The 23,143-nt window shown below is 40.0% G+C and overlaps 2 protein-coding genes across 2 annotated transcripts in view; both read left to right on the top strand.

Moving 5' to 3' along the window:
- Positions 1-902: 902 nt before the first annotated feature.
- Positions 903-7,640, top strand: LOC144537260 (patched domain-containing protein 3-like). Its single transcript, XM_078280859.1, is given in 5 exon segments — positions 903-1,733; positions 2,953-3,074; positions 5,080-5,225; positions 5,520-6,347; positions 6,350-7,640. Coding segments are annotated over 5 exon segments (2,538 nt in total). The 5' UTR covers positions 903-1,034; the 3' UTR covers positions 7,093-7,640.
- A 3,524-nt stretch (positions 7,641-11,164) lies between these two features.
- Positions 11,165-23,143, top strand: part of gpr158a (G protein-coupled receptor 158a) — a 74,476-nt gene continuing 62,497 nt past the window's right edge. The window contains exon 1 of the mRNA XM_078280894.1: positions 11,165-12,482. Within this exon, the coding sequence (XP_078137020.1) occupies positions 11,596-12,482 (887 nt within the window). The 5' untranslated portion in view covers positions 11,165-11,595. The remainder of the gene's footprint in view (positions 12,483-23,143) is intronic.

Raw genomic sequence — 23,143 nt, 5'->3', positions numbered from 1 at the left:
CTAGCTGGCAACCGCAGATTTTGCCAGCTTAACATCTGTGCATTATAGAGAGAGGATACACTTTTGAGACAGGTTGATAATGCAGTTTGAGAGAATTGATCTCCCCTTGTTATCATGACGATTATTATGATTATTATTTATTTAGGGGGAAATTCAGATTCCTTTACAACAATATCCAACAATATCCATTTGCAATGGAAACAGGGATTACAGACACAAAATATAATAATATATAATAATATATTTGCAATGCTGCATTCAGTTTAATGTACATTTCGAGTAGATGTAATTATGGCGAGCAATGTGTTAAACTGAACTAGTATCAACCACGTAGGCCTATTTGAATGAACAAATTCCTTACAAAAGCAGCCTGTCTGGATCTAGCAATCGAGTCTGTGTAGTATTCCTATAATTAACAATTCCAGAAAGATCCAGTTTATTGTGAAGGGCTTGATAAAAAAAAATTTAAATTGACTGTCTGGCTGCACAGTTACTGCCATTTACAATTCAAAGTAGTTGAACTTTAATCCCCAACCGGTGCGATAAGATTATATATATTTTTATTACCTTGTTTTGATGTCAGTATTCACACACAGTTGTGTGTTATTGTCATGTGCAACACCCATCAACAGACAACTCTGATTTAGTTATATAGTTACTTATTTATGACACACCTGAGAATACTTGTGTCCTAAAGTAATAAAATGTGACGTCTTTGTCAGTGATTTTCTAAAAAAGTCACATTATTTTCTGAGAACTCGTATCATTTCTCTGTTTGAAGAAGAGTTGAATTATCTTTGAAGGGCTCTCGTATCATTTTATGGTTACCAAGAAGCATGAGATTATGAGCAACACAAAATACTTTTCCCTCTTTTTTTTTCATCCCTGGTTAAAGAGTAATGATCAAGCCTTTATTGGCCAAAAAGACGTCCTCCGACCTTCCAAAAACAGGTGTGTAAGGAGTGCTGTGATCTGCACTGCCTTTAAAAGGATGCAAATCCTCCACATGTGCCAATTGTCCTGCAAATCTGAAAATGGGCTGCAGGCGCACAGACTGCCTGGCAAAGCCTCTGTCAGGCCTTTTTGAAAAACTTGGATCACTTGTAGGCTCCTGTCCATTTTATTTTTTTGTAATTCCCCTCATGCTCTCAGCGGCGCTTGGCGGAGGCTTTACTTTTCTCAAAGACAGGGAGGACAATGACTTTGAGCAGCAGTTCACACCCAGGAAAGGACCCTCGAAGGCAACGAGAGCTTTTGTCAGGGAAAACTTCCCCTTCAATGACTCCATGTTTTCAGAGGACAGGTTGTACGACAAGGGCAACTTTGCATCCCTCATTGCTGTATCGACTAACAGCTCAAATATACTTAAAAATCCTGATTTTGCAGAAATCCTCAGGCTCAACAATAAGATCCTTAATATCACTGTGGACAATGGGAGCCTGGGATTCAGTGAGTTGTGTGTAAAAGCCAATGGAGAATGTGTCTCAAACATCCTCCTGGAAATTATTAGTGCTAATGCAACCAGCATCATCTTCCCCGTACACAGGCACAGATCCAGTTCAGTGTTTCTTGGCTCTGTGCTCGGCGGGGTCATCACAGATGCCAACAGCTCAGTCATAAGTGCTCAGGCTGTAAAACTCATCTACTACTTAGATAACAAGGACGCCTCAAAATTATGGCTAAGAGGATTTCAAAAACTCTTATCAGACGAGACGGACTGCAAACACATTGACGTACGTATCATTTGCTACTGACATTGTTTGTTTTCTCACATACTTCTTCTACTGTATTGTGGGGTCACATTTGAGCCTCTCCTTGTTTTAACTATGCTGCACTGACAATCAGTGCTGTAAAACTACAGCTCCCATGATGCTTTGACAGTGCACCAATGTTGAGCATGTTACAGCTTTTCAGTGAGACAAAGACCACACATGAGAGGAACATTGCATTTTTTGGAACAATTTTGTTGTGAAGTGGTATATTATGCTTTCTTCTTTTTAAAAAAAAAAATATATATATCTGACTATCATTATGTGAAGATTTTAGTTTTTCCATCAAACGCTTCTCTCTAGACAGGGAGATACAAAGTCCAAAAATATCATTAGTGGAAGAATACCAGCTTTTAGCCTCACCAGACAGAAATGCAGAAACATTGTTGTATTGTTGAATAGCTCTGTTTTATGGCTTCTGCTCACTGTACCCCAATGTAAAACCTACAACCAGGACTGACTCACAAGTCAAAATGCCCCCAACAAACTGTCCCACATATATATTGCGCAAATTGTATCTTCCTAACTGATTGTCTAAAGATAAGATGAGATAAGATAGACTTTATTGATCCCACACTGGGGGAAATTCCCTCGTTAAAGGCTGTTTTAAAGCCCTCTTGCACCACCATAAATATATTTCTGGTGGACAAATACTCATTTACATTTTATTTCAGGTAGATTTGAAGATATTAAGTTTTAAAATCATCAGCCTTAACAAAAAAAAAAAAGGCTGCCAGAGCCAATTTGTGTTTATTTGTAGAATGCTTAAGTCAAGAGGGCAAGATGTCTTTACAGCCAAATACAATACGTTAAGGGGTCTGGAAGTCACTCTGGTAATTGTAGTATGGCACTAATAGAAGTAGATGAAACATTTTGAGGCAACACATCGTTAAAAACCAACCCCTTGAATACATATAGCACCACAAAATGGACAAAACAAAATGGATTTGGTCTCATAGCTCTAGATGTTGATCTAAGATAAGTACTGTTAATGTGCAATCAAATAAGCACATACATGCATTTTAGTTACAGCCTTTCTGCTTCAAATGTATCTTTACACTTCCTTTTCAGATTATGTGGTTTATAAACACAGACACACTGGTTTTATTTCTGCTGAGACATCCATGTGTAAACACTGTTTTCTGACTTCATGTTGGCGTCTCTCTGCTGTGCTCTATTGTAGGTGTCTTACTACACCTCCAAATCCAGGCAGGATGAGATTGACAGTCACACCACAGATGGCATCCCTTTATTCCTCATCACTTATGCCTGTGCTATCACTCTCTCTGTGATATCCTGCCTGAGGTAAGAAGTGATCAGTCACTGTCACACAGTGAGCGATTTCCTGACTGCGGGCCAAGTCTGGGACACAGAGAGCTGTTGTTTATCAAACTGACTGATACAGCACAGCCACATGTAGGTTACATGTAGTTGAAATGTTTTATTTGACTTCAAATGTAGTTTACATATGAGTTTTTAGTTATTTTGAGTTTAGATTTAAAGGTTTTAGTTAATATTTCAGAGTCTGTAAGGTGTAGTTTAGATTGTGAACGCACAGGGAGTGGACAAAATAATAGAAATACCTGATCATTTCGTACAGTCCATAAGAAAACATCATTAACCACAGAGACAAAAAAATATGACTGAACATGAGGCATGACATACTGTTTTTATTACACTATTAAACTTCATTATTGCTATTATAAAACTGTGATGGTGGGTTGTAAAGTGAGACTGTAACTTTAGAAAGAAGAAATAGCACATTCATTCTCTTACAAATGAAAGGTTGAATTCATAAGCAAACAAATGCACCCTCTCTCAGTTCAACACACTCAGGAGTTTTTACTTGGTCTGGTATGATCAGTAGCTTATGGTGGCTATAGCTAACGTTAGCAAACTTTAGATAGATATGTAATTTACATTTTGACATTGCTGATTTAGTTTGTTGACTCTATGACTCTTCTTTGCTTGCTACTGCTGGCTTTAGCATTTACCATCAGCCTGTGTTTGTCACTTGTGGCCAATATTTGGAAGATGTTGCATAATCCCGATTTAAAGAGCAACTTAAAGGTGCTCTAAGCGAATTATTGTCAAACAAAACAGAGGCTAGCTCGCCCCTCCCTCCTCCTCATCCCGTCCCCTCTCCCTAACCCCTCCCTTCCATGCACTAACTCCCCAACCCCCACCCCAAAATCATTCTTGTTGGTTATTGGCTGGAACACTGTTTGTTACGTTTCGTGGTGCAGGTTGGCGCAGTTTGTTTTTGTTGCCGTTTATGGAGCCTGGGCTTTTTTTTTTTTTTACAGTGTGTTCAGGGGACAGGCAGCTAGCGGATAGTGAGGAGATGTTTGCTGTATGTGACAAAAAATGTTGTAGTCTAAAAAACGTGTGACATCGCTTAGAGCACCTTTAAAGGTGCCGGGGGAGTTTTTCTGTAAATAAACAAAGTTTCTGTTTAGGTTTGAAACCTGCTTGGTTTACATCCGTTTGCTAGCTAGCAGTCTTCTTCTTTCCTGCCTTCGCTGGGACATTGCTGCATTTCTTGGTACGTTGCTATCACCTATAGATCAGTGTAATAGTAAGACAGTGGCAGGACTGTGTAATAGAACTAACAAAACGGGAACCCACACATTAAATGCTCCATAGCATAGCACTAGTGGCAGTCAGAAACTCCACAAACTTCCTGCAGCAGTTTAAAGCTGCGTAACTTTTTTATATTAATGAACGTCTGTTACATTCAAGCCATTGCCAAATAAGTTGATACGAGGTAATAAAGACTATCAGCACAACAAAACTCTCTCTCTGTATTTCTCAGTATGGCTATGTTCAGAAACTGGTGTCATCCGGCGACTTTCGCGGGCAGAAAATCGAGTGAGGATAATTACTTCTACTGAAGAGTCCATCATGTTTTTTTAATCATCGTGTCCTCCTTGGCTACAAGCAACTGCGTTGGGGAGGGCTGTGGGGTGGTGCGCGATCACGGAAGGCTTGTATCATGTGGATGTATCATGTGATAGTTGGAATTCCTCATGGGGGAGACAGAAACTACGCACTATAGCTTTAAATCCCTGCTCACTTTGCTGCAGTGCAATACAAGTTTATGCCAGAGCATGGCAGTACATAGTGGAGGGCAAGTAGTTATTTGTCAGATGTTGTTTTTATTTTTACTGTAAACCAAAAAACTGCTTGTAACTTCTTGCTACAAATATCTAACAATAAGGATTATTCTGAGGCTGCTCAGGTTGAAGTTATCAAGATAATACAGTATATTGTTACCTTCATTTGCTGCATTATGCATCCTCCTTCACAGATTGGACAATGTGAGGAACAAGGTGTGGGTGGCCGTTTTCGGCGTCTTATCCTCGGGTCTGGCTATTGTCTCGTCTTTTGGCTTGCTGCTTTACATCGGAGTGCCATTCGTTATAACAGTCGCAAACTCTCCTTTCCTGATACTTGGTAAGAAAAAAGCACCCTTGTCCTTAATAGTAAAATACTGCATTTACATGGTAAGTGACAATGTAAAAAAACAACTCGACAATCTTTTGCAGAGCATTAAAATGAGCAGGATTTGAACCTCTTTACTGTATATGTCAAGTTAGATTAAACTGCAGTTCATCATGTTTTAGAAGTTTTTTATGTTTGACATTAAAAATCTTGTAAAATGTTTAGAGTCTCACAAATGGAAATGCTCAAACAAAGTGCCAGTGCCTCTAAACTGTTAATTTTACATGACTATAATCATTTTTCCAGGAATAGGTCTCAACAACATGTTCATAATGGTGTCCGACTGGCAGCACACCAACGTAAAAGACCCAGTGCCGAAGCGGATGGCTCACTCTTACAAAGAAGCAATCATGTCCATCACCATCACCACCCTGACCGACGTCTTCAAGTTCTCCATAGGCGTCACGTCCGACTTCCCATCAGTGCAGTCGTTCTGCCTGTACACCAGTGTCTCCATCATATTTTGTTACGTATACACAATCACCTTCTTTGGAGCCTTCTTGGCTCTAAATGGAAGGCGAGAAGCCAGCAACAGGCACTGGCTGACCTGCATGAAAATACCATCAGACAATACTGGTCATCATTCTGAGATATATAACATCTGCTGTGTGGGAGGTGACTATGATAAGAACACTGGAGCAGAGAAAAAAAAAACAATTATTTTTTTTAAGGATTACTATGGCCCGTTTTTGATCAAACCCTGTGTCAAGGGTGTTGTAATCTTCCTTTATGTGGTGTATTTAGCTACGAGTATTTATGGATGTTTCCAGGTAGGCCTACAACAGGGGATTGAGCTCTATGATCTGGCAGCTGATAACTCCCCTGTTACGAGATTCAATTTGAAGGATAGTCAGTATTTTTCTGATTACGGTCCATCTGTGATGGTTATGGTAGGTGAGGAATTCCAATACTGGAATAAAACCAAGAGACACCAACTTCAGGGATGCATAGAGGACTTTAAAAAGCTCCACTTTGTAGATGAGCATATCTACACATCCTGGCTTGACGCTTATTTGTCATATGGACAGGAAACACATTTAAACCTTGATGATAAAGATGTTTTTCTTACAAATCTAACAATTTTTTTGATTTATTTCCTTTTTTCAAGCAAGATCTGAACCTAACTACTGATGCCATCTATGCATCCCGGTTCTTCATTCAGACTGTTGATATTGCCAATGCCAGCATGGAAATTTACATGTTTACAGGTCTTAAAACCACTGCTGGCAGATGCCGTGCAGCGTCTTTATTAGTCTATAACCCGATATTCATCTTCTACGACCAGCACGCCGTAGTAGTTAGAAGCATGATTAAAAACGTTGGCGTGATCACAGCTGCGATGTTGGTTGTCTCTCTCCTGCTGATTCCAAACCCCCTCTGCTCATTATGGGTGACTTGCTCGATTGGTTCAGTGACTGCGGGGGTGACTGGTTTCATGGCGCTATGGGACATCAGTCTTGATTCAATATCCATGATCATTTTTTCCATCTGCATCGGCTTCACAGTGGATTGCTCAGCTCACGTGGCTTACGCCTTCGTCTCAAGCAAGAGAACGAGTCGTGACGACAAGGTTGTGGATGCTCTCTCCAGTTTAGGCTACCCCATCCTTCAAGGAGCCCTGTCCACCATTTTAGGTGTGTCTGTGTTGGCTAAGTCTGAATTTCACACATTCAGAACATTTTTTCAGATCTTCTTTCTTGTCATGTTTATTGGCGTGCTTCACGGCCTCATTTTCATCCCAGTAATTCTGACACTATGTACATGCAGATCAGATGAAGACAAAAGTAAAGACAAGATTTTGAAAATCAGCAAACTATGAACACAGTTACAGTGCTGATGGCAGGCATATTGTGTACATTTACTTCCCATAATCCCATAAAAAAACACCATTTGCTTTAAACTTTAAACTTTAAAACTTTTCCATTGAATGACAAAGAACCTTTCTAATTCAGTGAAGCCTTTTGCCAAAATAGTTATCTCAGAACATAAACAACGTGTACTGTATTTTGAAAGTTATTTATTTTTATATTCATTTTTTTTTAAGAATATTTTTTGGGCATTTTTAAGGCCTTTATTTGACAGGACAGCTGAAGAAATGAAAGGGGGAATGACATGCAGCAAAGGGCCACAGGTCGGAGTTGAACCCGGGCCAGCTGCGTCAAGGAGTAAACCTCTATATATGGACCCGCTCTACCAACTGAGCTATCCGGGCACCTGTAATTTTTCATTCATTTTGTTTTCTTTTTCTTGATGGATGAGCTTAAGATGACGATTATCAGTGAGTTTGTAAATGTTTTGCTGTTTTTGTATTCAATGCTTTATAATGTAATCACAGTTAATTAAACATCAGGTTTCAATAAACATAAATTTCACTGGAGATGTTCACTATTTTGCCGTTATATACATGACAATAAAGCTGACAATCCAAACCAGCTGTTCCAATAATACTCATTCTAGCAATGAATGAATACATGGGACATTTATATGCCATGCTGCAAGACCAGTAACATATTCTTATCATTACTGTGTTGATTAAAGTACAATTCTCTTAATGGGCACCTTGTATAATTAGTGGAGCACATTAATGTGCTGCTAAACTCTCAACTACTCTCTAATGGACTAATACAAGTAAATTTAATTTCTGACAATTGGACAATGGCATTATTTACATGGCAGCAGAGCAATTGTGTAATTGATCAAATTGTAGATGACTTGGTATTTCTTAACAGATATATTGCCCAGTAATTTGTGTTTTTGCTCTCTTCACATGGTGGTGGAACAACAACAATGACTACGGAAGCCCTGAGAGGCAAGTGAGAAAAACTAATTCTGGTGATCTATTTTCTAAGTCTGGTTTAAAGTATTTTCTCTCAGGTGTTTACTGTATGAATTAAGAAGAAAAAAATTAGCAGGTGATTTTTTTGGTTCAGGATCATTTTGAAAGTGTTTGTTGTTGTAATACTCCCTTCAAACACAAGAGGCTGAAGTGCACACTACTCCATGCACTCTAAACACAACATACATATTATTGTGTGTTAGCAAGTTATGTAACATTACTGTCATGTCTTTCTTTTGGCTAGAAATGTATTTTAATCAGCGCTGGAGCACTTCAGCGTCTTGTGGCCAAAACTTAGAAAAATCATCCTGACAAAAAAAACAAAAGATTCACCTGGCAAAACCTGTTTTTTTCACCTGTTCTTGAAACCCAGGAAAGAAAACAATTTAGATCTCTTAGAACATTAAGACATTTGCTTTTCTTACTTGCCTCTAAGGGCTTCCGTAGTGTAGATGACTGACTTGGGCATTATAAATAAAATTGGTAAAGGATTACAGTTGGTTTACAATTAAGATGTCCTACGGTACCAATAATCTTTATGCCGTTGTGAATTACTGGTTAAATCTCTAAGCTATGTGATGGCTTTGGGTTGCCTCTAAGGCTACATAAACACAAGTCATTTAAACTGATACCATTCATGAATCTAAATGTCCACTTATCACAATGATGTAACTCAATAATGTGTTGCTGCAATTGTTGCCCTGAAATTCCTGTAATCCGGGTTTAGAAGCAACAGGACTTTTGAAAACCTTACAGCTCAGATCTTTCACAATGAACATATCAAATCTGGTACATAATATCTCATATTCGCTTTAGGTTGGCATACTTTTCAAATGTCACATTATTCAAAACTGCATGTAATTAAGCTGCACTACAATCCATCCCAATCAGGCTTTCAACTGGCAGCACATCAACATTAAGAACCCACTGCCCATGCAGATGGTTCACACCTTCAAAAAAGGTGCTATGTCCACCTTTTTTAACTGTCATCATCACCATGACTGATGTTTTTCGAATTTTTTGCATTGCTTTCATTTCTCTCTCTGCAGCATTTGGGTAGCACCAACATCAAAATGGAAAGAGAAAGGAAAGCAGATTCATAAAATACTTTTTTTTTTTAATCCACAGTGAGAACATACAGCCGTTTTGACATAATGGCCATACAGCTGTACTTATTTTTTCCCAATTATTTTCTATACAGTGGTGCATCAATGGCAGCTGCAGGATTAACCGTCTCAGGTTGTTTGCTTGCAAATATCAATATTTCGAAATAGGACAATAGAGCAGCCTCTTGCATGCAGCTGTATGTAGTTTAGTCAAGAAATCCACAAGGTCTTCAGGTTCCAACTTCCAGCATCTCTGGTGGCCCCTGCATCGCGCAGGTCATCTCTCAGCTCTGACACCCTCCGTCACGCCTGTCTTCCTCACCCTCCTTCCAGGACGAGATGCCTCTAGACCACACAGCGTGACGTGACATGCCCCTACATGACACCCAGGAGAGAGAGAGAGAGAGAGAGAGAGAGAGAGAGAGCAACCTTGGAGCTTGAACTATTAAGAAAGAGAGAGACTAATTGATTCGTTATGAAGTAAAGAAATCAATCAGACTTTTTTGCTGCTTCATAAAATCCAGATCCTTCAGTGTAGTTTGCTTGGTGGAATGAAGGAGCAACAGCTTGCCTCAACTATAAATTAGCGTAATAGTTTATTGATTACAAACATGTCTAGGTTGAAGGGAAGACTTGACTGAATTCCCACAAATAGGCCCTGTAGGTTTGGAGAAATGGTTGCCCAGTTTTATCTAAGACTAAAAAGAACACACAGTACAATGGTTGAGGATTACAACGAAGTACATTTTTAGTATGTTATAGTTTGCCGGGTGCAGTATTAGGCTGAGAAGCCCAAAGGACATATGAAGTTTGCTGCTGAACTGTTGTGGTTGTACAGTGTTTGACGAAACAGAAAATTACCTTTAAAACTTGATCTTGCATATACACTACAGTATATGGCCCAAATTATATATAGACACCCAAACATTACATCCACATGTGATTGTTTAAAATCTCACCTCAAACCCATGGGTATAATTATGTTGCTTTTGCAGCCTCCACTCTTTCCCAGAAGGCTTTTCACTAGATTTTGGAACCTGGCTGGAGGAATTTGGCTCCATTCAGCCACAAGAGCATTAGTAGGGTCCAACTCTGATGTTGGGTGATAGACTAGACTGGGGGTGAGTTCAAGGCCAGTCAGGGTTTGTTAAACCAAACAGGGAAAGTAGAAACTGAGAATTCTAGGAACAGGAAAGGGTTGCCCAAACTGTTGCCACAAAGTTGGAAGCACACTATTGTCTAACATCACCATATCCGGTAGAATCACAATTTCTCTAAAAGCCCCTGAAAACGTATGTCCTCAATTAGCTTCCTTCCTACAGTAATGAGATCATACATGAATACTTTATATTCTAAATAAGTTATAACAGTTTTCGTCACATACTATATTTCTGTAGGCCTACTTCCTGTGTTTTGGGCTTTTCTTATTGGCTTAAAGTGGAAGTAACTAAGCTTTCTTTATTTTACATTGATTAACAGTTAAAAAAAAATTATAAAAAAAACGACTCCTGAACGCTTAAGTTGAAACAAATGTCTATCAATTGATCTAAATGAAGTGCTTAATTTTGAAAAAATCAGCTGACGCTGACTTCATCTGTTTCAGCACCGGACAGCTCCCTCGCCGCTCCACCAAACACTGCGCCGTGATTGACAGAAGAAGCGGCCATACGCGGATCAATGGCGCTTCTGGAGCCCTATGAGATGATGAAGAAGACGGGCTTTAAGTGCGCTCGGCTCCTGATGTGTCTCTTCGTGGCTTTGGTAGGTCTACTTATCAATGCTTGTTGTGGACATAAGAGGGCGGAGTGCGTTTGTCATCCAAGTGAGAAGCTCCCTGACTCGGTGCCTCATAAAAAATATATAAATATAATAATAACCTGCCCCCTTTACCCCTCCCTTCTTCCTCGTTTGAGTCAGTCTATGTAGCATGCACGCAGAGGTAGAACGTCCGCCGCACAGCAAAGCCAAGGCAGTCTTATCTACAGTGAGCGAGAGAGAGAGAGAGAGAGAGAGAGAGAGAGAGAGAGAGAGAGAGAGAGAGAGAGAGAGAGAGAGAGAGGAAACAGCTGCAAGCAGATACTCAACATCAACAAGCTGTATGAGGCATCTGTAAAGAAGAAGAGGGGATTTAGCGAGGACTGCGAGGAGCTTCCTTACGTTTTCGCCCTCCGTTGCTTTGTAAATTTAGAGATCAGAGACGTGGAGCTTGCAAGAATATCCTACAAGTGGTGAAGCGATGTTTTAGCGGAGCAATTTGGCAGATTCTTTTTTTTTTTTTTTTACAGCACGCCCGCCCAACGACACTGTAATTACGAGCAGCAACACCCCCCCCCCACCCCCCCACCCCCTCACCCCCAAACATCTGTGGACGCTTTTCTGGATGGAGATGGCTGTTTTACGGCTGTCGTTGTTGCTGCTGCAAGTGGGATTTGTGATCGGATCTATACATGAATACGCGGAATGGTCAGCGCATGGGGAAGATCTCGGAGCACAGGAGGCGATTTACGGCGCTCAGACGCACGGTCGGCAGCTGGCGCATCTCCGTGCGCCTCAGCTGCCTCCCGGGGAGACGGTGGAGCTGCCGCAGAAAATAGAGGAGCATCTCCCCAGGGTGGTCACGGCTTATCTTCACACGGGGGACTCGACCACCTTAAAGCACGCCAACTGCTCGCGGAGGTACGAGCTCACCTCTCGGCAGGGAAGGTCACGAGCCACCCCGCATTACTCCATGAGCAGCGTGCTGGATACGGTGCTGCACGCCACAAACTTCCTCAACATGCTCTTGCAAGCCAACAGGTCCAGGGAGCAGAGTCTCCGGCGAGACATTGAGTGGTACCATGCCTTAGTCAGGAGTATACTGGAGGGAGACGCCAAGATTCACCGGGCGGTCGTCACTTTTAGCGCGGATTCGTCCGTGGCGGGGCCCTCGGTGCTTCTCCAAGCCACCAGGGCCGGTGGAGAGATAGTTCTCCAAGACCTCTCCAGCATGGCCCACCACCATCTGCACAACCGCACAGCAGACACAGAGTGGTACCACGATGTCAAAGACAGAAAGAAGCCCAGTTTCCATAAGAATGTGCTGAGACAAGATTTTAGATCAGTTGACAATTCTTTAAAAAGAGGAGAAAGTTTTATTCCGGACAAGACGCATGTGAAATGGTCTGCGCCCTACCTGGAGTGTGAGAATGGGCATTTTGTTCCCCGTTGGCTTTTGACCTTATCGGCTGCTTTCTATGGCCTGAAGCCCAACCTGGCTCCTGAATTCAGGTAGGCACACAGGTGGTTGAAAACTGAGCAGAGATGTTGGTAGACATATACAACAACACGTTTCAGCAAAACACCACTTTAGCCTTTCTTGTCATTAAAAGTGTTTTTATTTTCATTCTTGTTTTACTTGTATTATATAACTACAGATTTGTGTGAGAAAGATTTATGTCAACCTCAAGGTGAGTTCAGGTGGGTTAACTCACCACTACATATCCAATCCCCATACAAATACCTGGTTATACCTGCCTCTCTTTCCTCCCCAAACGCACCATAGCTTTTCCACTGGCCTCCCCCTGTTATACCAAGGGGGGTTTTCTTCTCTCCTACAGTCTGACAAGGCAGCGTGATGCTAAAAATAACCCTAGATGTAGCAGTGGTGGAAACCTCTGGCTACAGGCCCTAATTCATTTTTCAAAAATTCCCTCGGCTGCATGCTTTACTACTCAGGAAATGTTGCATGCCCTTTATTTTGGGGGAGGCTGCTAAATCTGCAGTGAGTCAGAAACTTCCTGAGTTGAGAGATAGTCAATTTAAAAAATAAATAAATTAAATAAAGCAGCCGGCATCAACAAATGAAGAAATGCTGAAATATGTCTGATGTTTTTGTACAATCCCTTGTCCTGCAGCCTGCTTGTGTAATGTGCCATGTTTATGCCAGTACTCCTGATATTCACTGGAATAGTCAAGTGATATGATCATGACCATATGCTCCTGACCAACATCTTCCCAATGAATATTTAATCCAGCTCACTAGTTGTGTGTGTACTGCCTACGATGAATCTTTAATTGATACACTTGAGTCGCTCACATGCAGGCACGGATTGCAAATGAGTCAAAACCTGCAGTGATTATACTGTAATAGGCTATCAGCTACCTGGTGTTATCCCAGACTAAAGCCTCTCCGAGCCGCTTCACACACTTTGTCTCCTACTGAAGTAATCTGATAAGAAATTAGCCTGTACGATCAACTGATGGACAGTCAGAACTGCAGTTTATTTGTGAAACCAAATTATTTTGGATTCGATTGGATAGTTGCAGTTTTTTTCTCCAAATACTTGTGTCAGTGAAGCTTTCCTTCCATGGCCGAAGGAGCCGTTTCGTTGTCCATTTCTTTCCCTTTTCGAGGCCTCCTCCATTAGATTGAAGGTGTGACATAAGTGGGCGTTTGGCATTGTTTAATGTTCCTGGAGAGTGGTCTGTACAGCGGCACTAAAAGAAACATCTCGCTGTGCTTCAAGGAGCAGGAGAGCAACCAGCCATTAATGAATTTGTTTTCCTTACACGGGGGAAACGTTAAGAGCACCGATCAAAATAAGCACATTTCTACATTATCACATTTTATCATCACTCCTTGTAACCTTACTGTAACTAATGCAGTTGGGGCTGCTAATTGATCTTATGGATTGCTTGTGGACGTATTAGTCGGCACACTTAAGACCAAGCAAGTATTTCACACAATACATCTGATACCAAGCTGCTAGCTGTAGTTTCATATTTAGTGCACAGAAATGACAAGAAAACAAGAAAATGAATATATGTATTTCCCAAAATGTTGAACTATTCAAGTTAAATAATATAGGCAAACTTTCAGTCACAAGACCTTCATCAGGGCAAATGTTTGACTTATAATGACATTAAATAGCACACCTCTCCTTTTTCACACAAGTACACATGGGATATGCTGTCCAAAATTGTAGTTCCCAAGGTTCCAATACATATTTACTTATTTATTTGACAGGGACAATGCACAGCTCCTTAGCAGTACCAGAGTTAGCTATAAACAAATTTTCATCTGTAGTCCCTGGTCAGGAAACCAGGAAAAGGGAAACCTAACACTAGAGTATAAAAACGCTGTATAAAAACACAGCAGTAAAGGACAACAATCAAATGTCACAGTATTAAAACTCACCCACAACAACAACAAGAACCACAACATGAAGACAACACCACAACAACAATACAATTTCACAACATTAAAACACCACAACAATAGTACCAACAATATGATCATTAAGACACCACTACAACAGGACTTCACAATGTTAAGATTAGCTTGGTTTAAGTTTGGGTTTATGCTTGATGGGAACATGATTGGGTAAGCAGGCGTTATTATGGAACCCATGCAACTTCTAGGCAAGATCCGCCCTTTCACACACTACTATTGGCCAGGCGTCCATGCTTACGCAAGGTAACGTAACCCGATTTGTTCAGGTCCTATCCCCTGACCAATCGGCTATCCTAACTTTAACCACTCGAGGTCAATGCCTAACCCCAACCAATCGAGCTGCTTCGTAGGGCGGGACTTGCCTAGAAGTTACGTGGGATCCATAATAACGCGGTAAGCAGCCTTGGGTAATTGGACATTAGAAGCGCCACAGATACAATGCAAAAAATGGAAAACAAAATAATGGAAATACATATCAGACATAATAAAAGGGAATGGAGAGACACAAACACAATCTGGAAAGTCTGTTACTCGTAACCCTCTCACGTGAAGCTACTACCAGCAGCCAGTTAGCTTAGCTTAGCATAAAGACTGGGAGCAGGGTGGAAACAGCTAGCTTGGCTCCAGCCTGGTTCAGGACTCTAGGGAGTCACTGCTCATAGAAATCATCCGTCACATAATCTCCCGTACAACCACAACTTGTCTTTTTCATTATACTTTAGTTTTTGTAAAAATGAAAACAGATTTCCGGTCTTTATGCTAAAGCTAAGCTAAGCGTCTGCTGACTGTAATTAGTGTAGCCTACAGATATTAGAGTGGTATTGATTTCTTAGCTAAGTCTCTGCAAATATATCTGACGACACCATTTATTTCTGTCAATTCTTTACAAAATTCAGCATCAAACATGCTGTTCTTTTTTATCATCATTCATCAGAGTAGAGTTGAGTTGTTGCAGTTAGTCAAAATGCCTTGAAAACCTCACAGCTTGATGTATGGCTTTGCGATTCAAATGATGCTCACTCAATTATGCTTCGTCAGTCAGGCAATTCATAATACTGCCTAAGAGTTAATAGTGGAATATTTCAGGCCACACAAAACATCTGTTTCACCTCCTCATGGCGTTTTTGCCGTGCATCATCCATCCTTTAGTTTGTTTCTCAACAGCCATCTTTCAGACCCTCGTATCAAAGTAGCAGGCGGCTCATCCTGCATCCTCCCTGTGCCTCAGCACCCTGCCAGATAAGAAACAGGAGAGGAGGGGATAATATAGCTTCCTCAGACATCAGCTCTCCTCCACTTCCCCTCCAGATGAATACACAATCAATACAACGATGAATTAATAATGAAAGATGTAGAACAACAACCCAGCATGGGCCATCTTGATTCCAGCCTTTTAATGCTTCAGTCACTTCCTGTTTGGTGTGATGATGTAGCAAGAAGCAAGGTGACTTGTTTTTAATGCATGTGGCATATGGTAATAAATATAGATTTAGAGGCAGTTTCTTTTTTGAACACGCAGGCACTAAACAACTAATGTGACTTGTTAGAGCAGGAGTGTGTGGACATATGTTTGTGATAGATCGACCTGTTGTTTCTGTGAAGGTGTAAGAAATCGCACCTCTCACACTTCATCTCTTCTCTTCCATGAGTCTCTTCTGCTGCACTCGAGGCACAGGGGAGGCAGCTTAGACCACACAGAGAGTACTGGCTGTTATCAAGTGTGCAGTGTGTAAGTCTGTGTGTGTGTGTGTGTGTGTGTGTGTGTGTGTGTGTGTGTGTGTGTCACTGTTAGAGGTTGAAACATTCTTCAGGACTATACGAACCATCCTAATTGGCAGATCACTCTAACTCCCGACACAAACTTGTAACTACACAGAAGCATAAATGCAAAAACTAGTTTGAACAAACACACAAAGTGGGAATACACAGAAGAGGAAGAGAGGGAGGTTGTGTATTTGCTAGGTGAACACGCTGTACTTCAAACTCACCTTTCACAACACAGACCTAAATTGCTTAAAGGCTGAAGCTCAAGCAGCAACAGCAGTAGTAGCAGCAGCAGTAGCAGCATATAAGCAGGCAAACTAGTTGGAAACTATCTAAAAAGTAAAACCAAACTGTAAAGAAATATATATATTTTCAGCACATTTCTCCAAAGGCCAAATAGGTTCTAATTAGATGGCAGGATCGTCTTCATTTACGCTTGGCTTAGTGCCCCATTTTTCTGTACAAGCAGCTAAAGTGTGGACAGCTTGAGTGCTGTGGGACGCCCAGCCGTCTGACAGAGTGGGAGGCCTCAAGCTCCAGGAGGAGCCAGCAGCATCTGCTTAGATGGACACCATCCAGAAACAAATAGGAAGGAACCCCCACAATTCCAGGGGATAAACATGATAAAATCCATCAATCAACTTTCAAGAATATATGATGGTAACCTGAGATGAAAGAGATCAGGGGAAGAAAAAGAGGAAAATTAGTGGATAATAGCCACAGTAGCTATTTATTTCCGAGCAGGAAAGGTTCTTACCTGACAAAGATGTAAGAACGTTGAAAATCATAAGTGCACCTGGAATGACTCTAACCTGATAGACTTTCCACTGCAACCTGAAGCAAGCAGGGGTTAAAGATCCCTAAGGTGCTCTGTCTCTCACTGCTGACGTCACTGGGACTCCACTGCTCAGTAAGTCAGCCTGTCAATACGATGCCTTCAGCCAGTAAATGTCAACGTTACAGAAAATCCAACTACCGGCCTTTGTTGCTTGCTGTAAAGAGATTGTATTCCTAATAATACTGCTAATTATGGGACTAATCTTAGTGATTTTGATACTATTATGCTGTTGCCTCTCAAAGTATTATAAATCTGTAATATCGTTACTGTAGGTTTATCCTTTACTAATATGGAGTACAGATTATAGAGGAGGCCTCTGAAGCGACAACAGTGACAGAGTGATTTGTTGGGTCGGAAAAGTTTGAAAAGATTTGGAAAAGGAATTAAGTGACTTTCAGGCTTTTACATTTTTTTGGAAGTAGACAAAAGGTGTCTGCAAAATAAAGGAAATGTACTGTTACACCTCATCCTTTTACAGTAAAATATATCCACCATTTTGCAGCTTTAGGGCGATATTGAATGTACAAAAAGTGCTGCAGTCTGGCGGATATTTCTTTCTCCTTATGATCATTTAGTGTCTCTCGCAACAGTTCCATCTTGTCCTATCGCATCCTGTAGCTTTCTATATATTATATATTGTGTATACACAATATAGAATAGAGACAAATGGGAATGTCATTTTAATATGAAATATGTCTGTGATTCCTGTTTCAGAATAATGTTGGTTAGTTGAATATTGCTTGTCGCATGAATTGCAAAATGAATTTCCCAATTTTAAGGACATTACAGGATGATGAGGGTGGAAATATGAAGGATAAAGTGCCGTTTTTTTTTTTTAAATAATAATGCATTAGTTTTTATTCAGAATCAGACAAGAACTGTTTTATTCTGATGTAGCTTGTCAACAACTACAGTCAGACTATCAATCAGCTAACGCTCTCCTCACAACTGTCAGAAAAGAGAAAAAGAAGTCGTTATTCACTTTCTGTGACAGCTGCTTCGCCTCAGGCTCTGTGTCTTTTTTTGATTACCAGCGACAGAACTCAATAAAATGACCCAGGTCGTACTGAAACGCTGGTAGACAAGCATCATCCTGCCCAGCGGCTACACTCACATTAGCTTCTGCTCGTCCTGTCAGCTTAATGCATTTCCATCACATGAGAGACATTTTCCTTGAGAGGGCTGCACAGTTCTTGCATTGTGATTGTTCCATGACATAATGCATGAACTGTGCCCTTCTAAAAGGACAGCAATGTGTTCTTGTCAAGACACTGGAGCAGGAGAGAAATGTGCGTGTAAGCTCATCTAGGCGTGCAAGGCTTCTGGCTACATGGATAAGCTAAAGGATCATGTTTAAGCTTGTGCCAGTCTAATATGTTCACTTCTCCTTTTTTATTATTCTTGGTTTAACTGCACACGGTCTTTGTAACTGGAGAGCTTATTTCTCTCGCTTCAAAAGAAATATCCGGATGCTCTTCATTCTTGTGCAAATATAGAACATACAAAAAAAAAAAAAAACACTCCTACAGTGTACACATTCAAGTCTTAAAATAGCTTTGCAGATGATTTTGTATTTATGTCCCTGAATTATCATATTAACATTCTGTTACAGTTATGGCTATTTACATGGCACCCACCACAGAAAGATATTAAAAATCTCCACTAATAATCATCATTTAAAAGATGTAACATTACAAATGGGATATTTTAGTTGTTTCCCAATTCCATACTATATATTCTAAGCAGGATTGGAATAGTTTGAGCACATACTGAAAGTATATATATCTATATATATCTATATATATTATACAAGTTTAAAGACATCTCCTGTCACCCTTTATCTGGCTGGATATAATATCAGAGGTTTTTCCGTTGTTACAAAGAAATCTGTGACCTGTCAGAATGATTTAATATATCAACGTCTACCTGCCGTAAATCATTTTGTGACTTCGCCGGGGGAAAATAATTAAAGAGTAAAATATAGCCACTTTAATCTGGTTATTTTGAGTGTGATGTTGACCATTATTGACCAACAATGCAATTGACAAAAATTAAATAAAGGGACTCACAGCTGCAATAAAAATGTAACAAAATGCAGATGGTGGTGACAAAGTATTTTATCTCATTTGGTTTCTGTTTGTGGAGTTTATTGGCAGTTGCATTCCAAACTCAAAGGTTGACACATTAATGTTGTTATGCAGGTTAAATGAAAAAGGTAATTACCTTTACTTTACTTTTCTCAAAATATATCATGACTCCTCCAAATCACAGAGAACACAGATATATTGTATTTTGTATATGTGCACAAAGTTTTGGAATTAATGTATCATTGAGGTGAATAATTGTCATATGCACATTTAAGGAGGTTACTTCCCAAACAAAAGACGCAAAACAGGAGGGAAGAGTAAATGATGCCTATAGCTACGTGTGTGCTGACTCAGATATAATTAGAAAAGTCGATCCAAAGGAGAATATATAGTTGAAAGCAATACAGAATGCTTGAGAGCCTTACTGCAATATATCCCATTATGTTTTTATATTTGGATTATAATCTATGTTTCTCTTTACATAAAGATATTTGCAGCATACACTGATTCAGAAAAAGGTAGAAATACGTGCTTACAAATTCACCTGAATGCAGGAAATTAAGTTTTTAATGCTCAACATTTTCAATAAATCATTTGAGTTATTTTGGTGTTATTGGAATAAATAACACTTCAAAAAATCTTTTTTAGAAAAAGTCTCAACATAAATCTCGCACTAAACTGAAAAAGGCTGTTGCTGCAATTGTGTTAATTTTACCGGAACAAACACTGTTATTATTAGATGAGGAGCCTACGATAAAAAATAATGAAGATACTGTCTGTGTCTATGTCTGACCTGGGCTGACACATGTTCACGTTAAAAAGCGTGTGCGTGCACGAGTACTACGGTCACGCGCAAAGTGTCCCGGTTTTAGTTTAGGAAATCTGGTCACCCTACATATACAAGGAATTTGTCTTGGTGTTTTGGTGCATAACAATACAGTGCAAAAGACAATTTACAATAGAAAATATGAAAAAAAATACGTTACATTATATCTGTCTTTTAAGTGGAAGAGCTGTACAGTTTTGTGCAGGAATGTGCATAGCCATAAACCATGCTACGTTGGACCATGCAATGTTTAAGTATTACTTTTTTTTTTATTTATGTAAATGCATATGGAAAGCACTTAAAATGATTAACAACTTTGCTCCTATCAGCCTCATGTTATCAAACTGCAGTCTCCACTGAGAGATAGCTAATAATAGCTATTGATAGAATAGATACTTGTGCTTGATCTAGTATTAGTCTTAATCCATTCACTGCACTTGTTTTACCACATCTCTGAGAGCAATGGGTTTACTATGAAATGAACTAGGACAAAAATATGTCTTGTGCTACAATTATTTGAAATTCAGACTTAATCAGAGCCTCCTGTTAAGTACAGTATGACTAAATGTGCAATTCAATCTCAGAGACCATTTTCTGGGCCTGGATAGAGATATACAGCTCAAAGTGTATAGGACTGACATTCAGTATTCAAATACATCAAAGACTGACTTGTAACAAAGAGGGCACATGGAGGCCTTCATTGCAAGAATGTTTCGGTGAATATCCTTTTGTAGCCCATAAGCACGACATCTACAGTCAACTTCATGAAACTAGGGCTAACATTAGCACAGTCTGATTGGTCTGTCACAAAGACCACACAGCCTCTGCTGGTGGGATGCTCCTCTCTTTACTGGCCTGGCCTTTAGACCCACAAAGAATGGGGGATGAAAGGAGAGAGCACTCCGTTTCATGGGGCACAACTATCTCCTGCTCTCTGTGATAATCTTTATGGCCACTATGATGCTTCTACTTCACGTTCCCTGTTGTCACTCTCAAATTACAACCCAGTCTTTGTGCTGCCTGAACGCATTTTCAGTTGCCGTCTCCCTTTCGGACCCAGCCCCACACTTTATTTCTTTTCACAAACTATTTCATACGCCATATGTCCACTTTGGCTGGGATGCTAAAGATAGCCTGGAGAGTTAGAAGTGGAAGATTGTGGAAGAAAAAAAAGGAAAGAACAGGCTTTTTTATTCTTTGTATAGACTCTCAATTTTACAAGCAAAACCCAAACAAATGTTAATGCTTAAGCTGCCAGTGAAACAGACATTTTGATGAATCCTACATCCAGTAATTATGCTTTGTGTGTTTCAGTGGACTCTTTCCTACCCTTATTACATACAGGAGAATTGAAACAGAGGTAATTTCCTAGCAAAACAACAAGCAGTGCAGTGGGAAAAAAGTAAGGTCAGTTTGCCCCAAGGCAGGACCGGAGCAGCAGTTATTAATAACAGAAGTACTAGAGCGTTGCACTCGTTGCTTGGTGTCCACTGGGAGCTGGTTATAGTAAACCAGCTGCTATACACCTGGAGAACATGCCATACCAGCAGTATTTGTGTGTGTGTGTGTGTGTGTGTGTGTGTGTGTGTGTGTGTGTGTGTGTGTGTGTGTGTGTGTGTGTGTGGGTGTGTGCGTGCGTGTGTGCATGCCTAAGGAAGTGAAGGCTAGATGGACAGACAGAATATTGTCCTTTGCCAATGATTGTATGTTATGTCATGGTTTATAATATCGCCATACGTGTCAATATTTGGCACGTATGGAGCATAGCCTCCTAGCTAAATTGTGTGTGGACATTGGACCGGAAGCTGTGCGTGAAATTTCTTTTGTATTGGTGTCATGTAATTCCGTGTGGGATGGGCCACATAGCGGCATGACACGTAAATAAAATATCATTCATCATTCATCATTCCTAGCTTTCCAAGCTACCGTTGCTAAGTGTTTTGTTGTGTTAAGTGTCATATTGGCAGTTTATCATATCTCCCTGTCATACTGAGATTTAGTTCAGATTAAGATGTGGACAGATTTCCCAAAAAGCAAATTTATTTTAATGTTTTTACTGTCACTCATTAACATTCTTTTCTGAATTTGCATTAGAGCATATAGTTTTGTGTGTGGTTTTGAAAAAAATTAAATCGGTCATTTACTGTAAATTTGTGTACATGAGTAGTTCAAAACAGATGTTTTCCAAGTCTGACACAATGCTCTAAGTTGTAGAAGGGGCATATTATTGTTGATTTCGTGATTTTATCCATTTTTTTATTCATAAAAAGTCACTGGTTATATGTTTTTATTTGTTTTTCAGGATGTATCATTGGTTTTGGATATTTTCTACGAGTGATGGGCGAAAATACCAGGCCAGGATCACTCATATCAATTCTGAAATTGGTACTTTTTATTGCTAAAAGCAGCTAATGTGCGATCATGTCATGGGAGATAAATGTGTCATAATTTATGAGGTTAATGCATTATTAATAGGCTACTTCTGAATATATTTTGATTACCACCTTATGATTTGCCAAATATGAGGCTTTTTTACTCGTCTCTGTTAATTACTTAATCACATGCATGTTTAAAGAGATATTTCACCATTGGAAAGACGAATATATCTTTAAATTGGGTCACTTATGTAGTAGAAATGTGAAAAAGTATAGACATTGGTGCCTTCTAGGCCGAGATAAGCCAGAAAATGTGTTTTTGGCTCATATGGATGAAAGACACCAAATCCCAGAATGCACTTGCTTCGCTGCTTTAGACTCCACTCCCAAGCCACGCCTACCGTTTACAGACAGACAGTGAGGCAGCATTCAACTCAAATGTGTTTTATTGTCATTTCAACCATATACACGAAATGTTTCACCATGGCTCTAGTGGTATTACACATTTAAAATATATACAAACGACATTATATAAAAACGACATACGAAACAGGCTACATTTAGCTAGTGCACACACATATGCTCCGTAAAGTTCAGCTAACGCATACTAGCATTAGCGCTTGGTGGACTGTAAACACGATTATAAACACAGTCAAATTTGCGTGGAATGAAGAATGGTCGGCATTTAATAGTCACAAACTCCACCAGCAGTTAGCATTTAGTTGGATACAAGCAGCTAATTTCTGCACAAGTCCATGTTAACACAGCCCATCTCCACTCTTGGCGACAGAGAAACAAGCTGGATAGTCCGGTACACTGTTGTTTC

The sequence above is a fragment of the Sander vitreus genome, chromosome 22 (genome assembly GCF_031162955.1).
Source record: "Sander vitreus isolate 19-12246 chromosome 22, sanVit1, whole genome shotgun sequence".
NCBI classification, from domain to species: Eukaryota; Metazoa; Chordata; class Actinopteri; order Perciformes; family Percidae; genus Sander; species Sander vitreus.
This window is presented reverse-complemented; position numbering and strand designations above follow the sequence as displayed.